This window comes from Amphiprion ocellaris, chromosome 6, assembly GCF_022539595.1.
Source record: "Amphiprion ocellaris isolate individual 3 ecotype Okinawa chromosome 6, ASM2253959v1, whole genome shotgun sequence".
NCBI lineage: Eukaryota > Metazoa > Chordata > Actinopteri > Pomacentridae > Amphiprion > Amphiprion ocellaris.
In genome coordinates, this window is record NC_072771.1 from 3,510,133 (window position 1) to 3,520,748 (window position 10,616).

Genomic DNA, 10,616 nt, shown 5'->3' on the forward strand with positions numbered 1-10,616 from the left:
AGTAATAAATAGTAATAGTATAAATAGTAGACAGTTGACTAATAGCAATAACTAGTTAGCTAACAATGCAGTCAGTTGGCTAAGCATAATAATCGGTTAGTTTGTGATAGTGAGCTAAATATAACAAACAGTGGGTTAAAGTACGAGCTAACAGAAATATATAATTGGCTGTGTAATGGATAGGTAGCTAAAGATAAATAGTTGGCTAGAAGTCATAAATAGTTAGCTAAACTAGCAAATAGTTGGCTAATAGTCATAAATAGTTAGCCAAACTAGGAAACAGTTGTCTAATAGTAAGAAATATTTAGTTAAAAGTAAAAAACTGTTAGCCTAAATCCATTAATGGTTAGCTAAACTAGCAAACAGTTGGCTAACATTAATAAAAAGTTAGCTAAATTAGCAAACAGTTGGCTAATAGTAATAAATAATTAGCTAAAAATAACAAGCGGTTGACTAAATGTAACAAATGATTAGCTAAACTAGCAAACAGTTGGCTAATAGTAATAAATAGTTATCTAAACTAGCAAACAATTGGCCAAAAGTCATAGTTAGCTAAACTAGCAAATAATTGGCTAATTGTAATAAATAGTTAGCTAAAAGTAAAAGCAGTTTTCTAATAGTAATAAATAGCTAAACTAGCAAATGTTGTCTAATGTTATTAAATAATTAGCTAAAATTAATTTTAAAAAATGGCTACAATCCATAAATAGTTAGCCAAGCTAGCAAATTGTCAGCTAATAGTAATAAATAGCTGACTAAATTATCAAATAGTTGCTGAATAGTAAGAAATATTTACCTAAAAGTAACAAGTAGTTGGCTAAATGTAATAAATAGTTAGCTAAGCTAGCAGTCGGCCACCAGTAATAAATACTGAACTAAACTATCAAACAACTGGCTAATTGTAATAAATAGTTAGCTAAAAATATCAAACTGTTGGCATAAATCCATAAATAGTTAGCTGAACTAGCAAACGGTAGCTCAAAATGTTAGCTAATAGGCATAAATAATCGGTTATATAATTAATAGCTAAGTGTGATAACTAATTAGCTAATTATGTTTTCATCATTTAATTTAATCAGTTATTTTTTAAAATCTGCTAATACATTTAGCTAATGCATTACTTTCACTGATTTCTAAGTTTTAGCTAATCATTTAATCATTACTTTTGTCTAAATATTACATTTAGTGAACTAATAATAATAATAATAATAATAATAATAATAATAATAATAATAATTGTACCACAACTGACTGACTGACTGGAGTAATTGAAGAGAAAATCTGCACTTTTTTCTCCATATATGTCTATATTTTTATATTTCTGATGGGCAGATTTGCGTCTGTAAATGGGATTAAACGGGATGAATCCGTCAGATGATCTAAGATCAGCGAACTGCCGTCAGAAAAAAAACTAATTCTGGTGTTTTAATCCCGGCGGAGTCTCCATCATGTGAGATTATGAGGCGGAGGGGGAGAGGCGGGACGTCCTCCCGGCCGGAGAGGAGGGGAGGCCGGCCAAGGAGCGGGGAGGAGGGGGAGAGAAGTCACTTCAAACACCGCAACCTTCGCTGCGGGAGCGCACCAACTCCGACCGCCTGTCTGCGCCTGTTTCCCGGCTGCTGCCGCCGCCGCACCGAGGAGGAAAAGGAGGAGGAGAACGGAGAAAGGAACCGAAGCTCCTCGCCGGGTTTGGTGGAGCAGAGTTCGGTGCGGAGGGAGAACCGGCAGCGGACGGAGCTCCTCCAGGTTCCGCCGCTGCGCCGCATTCCTGCCCAGAGCGCAGCGCTCCGGAGTCGGACCCGGCGCGTTCCGAGGCTCCGGAACATTCCTGGATCTTTTCTTTTGTCTTTTTGTTTCTCTCCGGGATGCACCGAGAAAACCCGCGTTAATTCCCCGCAGATCTGAGCTCTCACTCTCCGGATTTTGGATTTAAAGCCCCCGTCTGGCTGCGACCATGACCGCTGGATGGTGGATGTTTGTGGCCGGGATCCTCTCCGTCCCCGGCGGGATCCACGGTGGGTGATTTTTTCACGTTTCTTTGCTGCTTTTCTTTCCAGTAATCCACTTGTCCGGTTTCTTATGTAGGTCAGGAGTTATCCCGGACACTCCGTTAAGTCACATTTCTACTACTTTTCCAGCTGAATCTGTCCAGAAATGCAGAAAGTTCTGATCAGAATGATGGTTTAGTTTCACTAGAAGGGACAAAATCCACTGATTTCTGCAACAGGGAAGCTCATTTATTCCCCAAGTAGAGATAAAAACAGGAGCTGCATCCAAACTTTAAGGTTTGCAGATTAGATGAAGTGTTTATAGAGTCAATTAGAGAGGATTTCTGAATGAACACCTGCAGAAGGGGGGGATTTTACAGCCAGAATTCATCATCTAGTGGAGATTTTCAGGTTTGCAACACCATTAGAGTTTGGGTTTTATGGAAAAGCATCAATATATCACATCAAAAGCACAGTAGTCACATATCACCACTCTAACCATGTATGTTAGTTGATATAATGCTAAATATGTGCTAGAATAGGTTAAAATTTCTATAAAAATACGCGAAAAATCACATTTTAGCTGCTTTCCTGCAGTTTCCTATGTGCAAAACTAACATTTCCAGCTGTAAATGTAACTTGAAGGTCTTTAGATTCTATCAGAAGACTAAATCAATGAATTTAAAGAGTCATTAGAGAGGATTTCTGAATGAATGCCTGTAGAAGGCGGGGATTTTGCAGCCAGAATTCATCCTCAAGTGGAGAGTTTAGGGTTTGCAGCACAATTAGGGTTTGGGTTTTATGAAAAAGCATCAATATTTCACATCTAAAGCACCATGTAGTCACACATCATCACTCTGAAGACATGAAATGATTGATAAAATGCAAACTATGTGATAAAATATGTTAAAATTGCTATAAAAATGAGCCAATACTCACATTTTGGCTTCTTTCCTGCAGTTTCCTATGTGCAAAACTAACATTTCCAGCTGTAAATGTAACTTTAAGATCCTTAGAGTCTATCAGAAGACTAAATCAGTGAATATTAAGTCTCATTAGAGAGGATTTCTGAATGAACACCTCCACTTGGGATGAATTTTGCAGCCAAAATTCATCATCTAGTGGAAATTTTAGTGTTTATGATGCAATATATCACATCTACAGCACCATATAGTCACATATCATCACTCTAATGACATTAAATGCTTGATTTAATTCAAAATATGTGCCAAAACCTGTTAAAGTTTCGACAAAAATGAGTGAAAATTCACATTTTTGCTGCTTTCCTGCAGTTTTCTCGTGTGAAATTAACATTTTCAGTTGTAAACTTAACTTTAGGGGTTTGAATTCTCCCAGAAGACTAAATCAGTGAATATAAAGTGTTATTAGAGAGGATTTCTGAATGAACATCTCCACCAGGGATGAATTTTGCAGCCAAAATTCATCCAAAGTGGAGATTTTAGGATTTGCAGCACCAAAAAGCATCAATATATCACATCTAAAGCGCCATATAGTCACATATCATCACTCTAAAGACATTACATTATGAATAAAATGCAAAATATGGGATAAAAGAGGTTCAAATTGCTAAAAAGTCAAGTTGTCAGTTTTTTTGATATTATTGTTATTTATTATTATGTATTTTTTAAACATTTAAATTTTTTTCCGTGTATTTGTTAGATGTGATGTAGAAATGAACAAAACAGAGAAAATCTGTAAAATAATAGAAAAAAGAATCTATTTTATTTATAGTTTTTTTCATTTAGTATAACTTTAAAACATCCTTAATATACACATTTTTTCTTTCAAATACTGCCAAATATTTGTAGAATAATGATATTTTTTGCTGATTTTAATACAGCAAACATTCAAGTTGTCATTTTTGACATTATTATTATTTTACATTTTTATAAACATTTTAATTTTTTTCTGTTTTTGTTAAGAATGATATAGAATTTAACAAAACAGAAAAATCTGTAATATAATAGAAAAAAATATTTTAGAATAAATTTTTTCATTTAATATTTTTTAAAAATCCTTAATATATGCATTTTTGTCTTTCAAATATTGTCAAATATCTTTAGAATAATTGTATTTTTTTGTCAATTTTAATACATTCAAGTGGTCGAATTATTTTGTGTTATTATTTATTATTTTGAATTTTTAAAACATTTCTAATATTTTTTCCCATTTTTGTTAGATATGATCAAGAATTTAACAAAACAGAGAAATCTGTAGAATAACAGTAAACTCTTCAAAAAATGTGTTCAATTAAAATTTTTTTAGAGTGTAAAGCAAATTCAGTGGAAAATCTTCTTGTCTCTTGATCTGCAAACTTGAAATCCAGCTTGGAATAAACTTTGCAGACTAAAAACGTGCTTCAGGCTGCTATAATCCAGTAAAATATCGTCCCAGAGGAGTCAGAACCCAGCAGCAAATAAAACCTGTGGACCAGAAGCAGTAGCACTGGTTTCTTCTGGAAGATCTCCACTGGTTCCTGACAGATCTGAGCTGGGAGACGTTTAAATATTCATGGAATAACGTGAAGCTCAGAGCTCCGTCCTGGATCCAAACCCGGCTGGTTAAATATTCCAGATCCAGAGGGACCAACCAGAGATCTGCCTCCTGAGACTTTATCTGTCAGAAACACAATCATCAGCTTCAGTTTCTCCTCGTCTCGCCTTCAGTTCAACCTGCTGGACAGAGATCCTCAGAGTCAAAGTTCTACAAAGCTCCTCCTTCTTCTTTTCCTTCTTCTTCTAATTATTATTATTAGTCTTCTCCTTCTTCTTACTTATCTTCTTCTACTTATTCTTCTTCTCCTAGTTATTATTAGTCCTCATCTTCTTCTTCTCTTTCTTCATCTCCTCCTTCATGCTCTTCTTCATCTTCTGCTTCTTAATTTTCCTCTTCTTTTCCTTCTTCTAATTATTATTATTATTATTATTAATAATCTTCTTGTTCTTCTTCTTTTTGTCTTCTACTTCTTTTCCTAATTGTTTTTCGTCTTCTTTGTCGTCCTTCTCCTCTTTGCTTCTTCTTCTTCTCCTTCTTTTTTCCTTCTTCTCCTCTACCTCCTCCATCTTCGTCGTCTTCCTGTTGGCCAGAAGAGCAAATGTTTTAGATGTTGAAATGTTTTTGGTTTTAAGTGCTATGCATAATAAAACATGACAAAAGGCAACAAAAAATCCAAAAATTTTGAATAAGTCAACAACACAGTCAATAAAAAGATACTAATTCTTGAGAAAATGCAATAAAACATAAAAAAAAACAATACAACTGGTAATAAAATACTGACACAGACAATAAATAATTTAAAATGGCAACAAAAACATAAAAAAAAGAAGAATAAATCAATAAAACTGGTAATAAAACATTAAAAATGACAATAAATGATTCAAAAATGAAATAAAACATTAAAACGGGCCATAAAAAACATCAGTGACAGGATAAATAAAAATATTTTCATGAATATCCGTCTTTTTAAACACCTGTAAACTGGATTTTATGACATTAAATTATAAATTCACCGTCGTTCTCATGAAGTCAGCGGTTATTTGAAGTGTTAATTAGCAGCTCAGGCTCAGACGCTGCTAATAATTCCTAAAAATCTGAATTGTAAATGGCTTTTTGTTGTCTTCTGCGATGTGAACCACGTCTACCTGGAACTGATTAAACTGCCGGATCGTATTTTTCAGAGAAAAAACCCAGAAAAGCAGAATAAACGCCGTCAGGCTTCTTTTATAAGAACACGACTGTAACTGGACGCCGTCTCCGTAAACGTTTACCTCTCGCTCTGCTTCACCCCGAGGCCACGCTCCGTACGTTCTTTTTCTGTTTTCTTAACGTTTAACTTACAAATTCTGCTGAAATAATCACCAGCATCCCGACGTTTTAGTCTGAAGGTCGCAAATTTACCGTTTCCTTCCAGAAACGAGGCTCTGTTTGTACATAAATCATCATGTGGCAGCAATAAAATGTTAAAAAGAGACAATAAAACCTGAAAAACAACTCAGTAAATCATCACAAAAGGCAATAAAGCATTAAAAAGGAAGAATAAGTCATGAAAAAAGGTAATAAAACATCAAGAGGCAAAAAGAAAGAAAGAAAAGACAGAAAGAAGTGACAATAAATCCTTAGAAAATGAAATAAAACATTCAAAATAAAACAATAAATTAATAAAACAGACAGAAAAACGTTTAAAAAGGACAATAAACCATTAGAAAAGGCAATATAACATTAGAAATACAACAATAAATCAATACAACAGAGAGAAAAATGTTTAAAAAAGACAATAAATCATAGTGCAATAAAACATTAAAAATAAAGATAATAAACTGATAAAATAGGCAATAAAACTTACAAAAGGACAATTAATCATCAGAAATGACGATAAAACATCAAAAGGAACAGAATGAATCAATTAAGCAGACAATAAACTTTATTAAAATGACAATCATTAGAAAATACAGTAAAATATTAAAAATACAACAATAAATCAATAAAACAGACAGAAAAACTTTAAAAAAGACAATCTTTAGAACAGGCAATAAAAATATTAAAATATTTGGCTGCAAGACTAAAATATGCATCAATCTCATACAATGTTGACACCCCTTTTGTGGAGTTAAACAATGAGAACAAATGCAGACAAAAAAAAAAGAACAAGCAATATAGCATTAAAAATAAAGACAATAAATCAATAAAACAGACAGAGAAATGTAAAAAAAAGGATAATAAATCCTAACAAAATGCAATAAAACATTAAAAATAAGGACAATAAATCAATAAAACAGACAGAAAAACTTTAAAAGACAATTAATCATTAAAAATGGCAATAAAACATTAAAAGAAAAAGATACATGAATAAAACAGTCAATAAAAAGACAATAATTCACTAGAAAAGGCAAGAAAATCAAACAGAATAAGGAAATTAATAAAACCCATAAATAAAGCTCTCAATTAAAAAAAAAAAGACAATAAATCATTAGACAAGGCACTTAATCATTAAAGAAAGGCAGTAAAGCACCAAAAACAAACTATAAACATCAAAAAACAAACTATCAAAAATAAACTCATTAAATCAGAAAACAAAACTAAAAAACTACAATAAATCATTATAAAAGACAATAAAAACCTCGTAAAACACTTTAAAATATGATACAAAAGCTCATGTGTTCAGAGACATGGAGGATTCAGTGCTGGATTCTGATTGGCTGCTGGAGAGGCCCAGGGGGCGGGGCTTAATCAGGTTTGCAGGACCCACGGGTGGAGATGATTAAAGTCAGACTTAGATGGAGGATGGAGGTCGTGAGTCTTTCTGATGAAGAAATACCCCATTAGCACAATGCTAACTAGCTAGCGCTGATAGGAAAGCAGTGTTTTGATGCTAAAGCTAGCATGTAGCCGCTCCTGTTAGCCAAACAGAGCTAACTTCCCACGCAGGTAAACGAGTGTTTGGCCCAATGTTTGTCTTTGTGGTGGAATTAAATGAATCCTGTTTGTGTTTTTAGACAAACTTAAAGCAGTTTAGGAGCAACATTAGCTTGTGTTAGCGTTAGCATTAGCAGCACGCTAGTTAGCCTGATTAGCATTTTGCTGTTAGCCTCGTGTTCAGCTGAGAGGTTGATGCAGACGGATTTTCTTTAACTAAACCTGCTAAAAAATCAATATATTAGACATTTGCAGTTATTTTTACAGTTTTTTTTTTTACATATACACAGACACACAGCTGAGAAGAAGCTGCTGCTGTTCAGTTTTACTGCAGTTTGCACCAAAAAAGTTTTTCTTTTCTGTTATTTTAGTGAAATTTGTGCTGAATCCTGCATCAGAAACGGCTTCATTTTACACATTTTCCATCCTGATGAAGATGTGAAGGAAAAAAAAACAGGAAACTGAATATTTTAGAGAAATTCACACATTGGAGCTCGTGTCTTATTAAAAGCTTCACACTCAGAATAATATGCAGGTCTGAAGGTCGTCTCCGGATACAAATCAAACCCAGTTATTCAATATTTATCACTCACAGAACAAACTGGTTTATACGTTTATCCTTAAATCTCAGATGCAGTTCAGAAGAAAATGTGTTGAAGACATTGTTGGGTTCAGTTATTGTGTTTTTATTGCAACCATAAGAAGCTTTATCAATTAATCAATACATCTTTGGTTATACCCTGTAAAAAAATATTTAAAAAAGATTAAAAATACAATGCAAAATACACAGTATAGAGTAGCTTCACAAGTATTTATTTCTATTAATTTAATAGACAAAACTTTTAAATTACTGAAAATATACGAATGTGAATGTATATTGTATAAATATAATGAATTTACTAACTTACTAAACAAAAAAAATGCTGAATGAATGTGTTTGCAACCATTTTTATTACAGATTTTTATTGATGTATTTTACAGTTTTTTTTATATATATAGTTCAGATTTTTTTGATAGATTTAACAGATTTTTTGCTAGATTTTACAGATTTTTTAAAATACATTTTACAGATTTTTGCTGTTATTTTACAGAATTTTTGGTGTTATTTCACGGTTTCCTTTTTTGCTATATTTGACAGATTTTTGCTGTTGTTTTAAAGATTTTTGCTCTTATATTACAGATTTTATATTTACAGATTTTTAAAAATGTATTTTACAGATTTTTTTGATATTTTACAGATGTTTTTTGGGTATATTTCATAGATCTTTAAAATATATTTTACAAATTTTATTTTTGCTATATTTTACAGATTAAAATACACACACACATATATATATATATATATTATATATATATATATAATATATAAAAATAAATTTTTAAAATATATTTTACACATTTTTTTGCTGTTATTTCACAATTTATTTATTTGCTATATTTTATAGCTTTTTTGCTGTTATATTAGAGATTTTTGCTGTTATATTACAGATTTTATTTTTGCAATATTGTACAGATTTTTTGTGGTTTTTTGCAGATTTTTTGATATATTTTACAGAATTTTAAAAATGTTTGCAGATTTTTAAAAAATATATTTCACAGATTTTTTTGCTATATTTTACAGATTGTTGCTGTTATTTTACAGCTTTTTTGCTGTATTTTCCAGACTTTTGCGATCACGTATCAATCAGAAAGTCCTCAATCTTTGCATCATTAAACCTCCAAATCTCGAGTCTCCGTCCGTCTAAACATATTTATGCAGCTGCATGTTTTTCTCGTATCGATCACCCTTCCAAACTCGACTCTGACGTCTTTCAGAAAGTTCCAGTTTGAAGGAATCGATGGAGGCTGATCTGCTGTTTGACCCGAGCCTCTGCAGGAATTACAGCGACAGATTTCCATAATCCCCGCGATGGAAAGAAGCTGCTTTCCATGACACGTATCGACTCCAACGGGCCTCTAACGCTGTGTTTCTGTTTTATTCCAGGAGCTTGTGTCTACGAGGGATCTCTGCATGCGGTAGGTCACATTTTACCGGCTCTGCTCGCCGTTTCCTCGCCGTCTCTTGCAGGATTTGTGCGTTTGCTCATGTTTTATTCACGGGTGACACCGGCAGGTTAGCCGGAGCTCGTAGGTGGTGAGGAAGAAGAGAGGAGTTTGTGTTATCGGTTGGTTTTCACTGCTCGTCCTTCTGTTGTCTGAGGAGACGTCTCATCTATTATGCATGCGTTACTTTGTGGATGATGATGGCGAAGCAGAAGCCCGGCTGAAGGTTAGAGAAGCTTGAAGAAGTTTAGGTGATCTTTTAGTTTTACATTCTGCTGCTGGAGACTCCAGATGGATTTCAGTGTTTAAAGATGTTCGGCTGCAGAGATGAGAAGTGGATTTTAAAGCTTAGCGAGTTCTGTTTCAGCATTTTTAAACATAAATGTCTTCTTATGTTTGTGTAATTTGAATTCCAATGAACAAAACTGGTTGATTGTTGTTTATATGCTCAATGTCTGTCAATTAAATTCTTTCAGGGATGCCAAAACTCACTTTGAGCATGAAAAACCCTGATAACTGTATTAAAATTATATTTTACAGATTTTTAAAATATATTTTATTTTTGCTATATTTTACCAATTTCTTGCTATATTTTAGAGATTTTTGCTGTTATTTTATAGATTTTTTCTTTATTTTACAGTTTTTTGCTTTAGTTTACAGATTTTTTTGTTGTATTTTACTGATTTTTTTTGCTATATTTTAGAAATGTTTGCTGTTATTTTACAGATTTTTAAAAATATATTTCACAGATTTTTTTTACTATATTTTGCGGCTTGTTCGCTATATTTCACAGATTTCTTTAACTATATATTATGGATTTTTTTGCTATATTTCACAGCTTTCTTTTGCTATATTTTACAGATTTTTTGCTGTATTTTACAGATAGTTGTTTTGCATTTCTATCAATCAGGAGGTGTGAAGTTGGGTCACTTCGCATTTTTACAGAAATCTCTGCATTTTACGGTCATTTTGGTGCATGCTCAAGTAAATGAAACTCTAATCAACAAAACTACTATTTTTATTTGCAGTTCTTGCTCATAGAGCCTTAAAAAATTCCTCTGCAACAAAAAACTACTGTTGTACTTTTGCTGTAACTCGGGCATGGCCTGTTTTTTAGTTGTTTTTGGGAAATTTATGATAATAGTCGGCAAT

At 32.8% G+C, this 10,616-nt stretch overlaps 1 protein-coding gene across 1 annotated transcript in view; it reads left to right on the forward strand.

Annotated features, from left to right (window-relative positions):
• Positions 1 to 1,954: 1,954 nt before the first annotated feature.
• fras1 (Fraser extracellular matrix complex subunit 1) overlaps positions 1,955 to 10,616 on the forward strand; it is a 263,784-nt gene continuing 255,122 nt past the window's right edge. Inside the window, exons 1-2 of the mRNA XM_055011340.1 lie at positions 1,955 to 2,015; positions 9,406 to 9,437. Of these exons, the coding sequence (XP_054867315.1) occupies positions 1,955 to 2,015; positions 9,406 to 9,437 (93 nt within the window). The remainder of the gene's footprint in view (positions 2,016 to 9,405; positions 9,438 to 10,616) is intronic.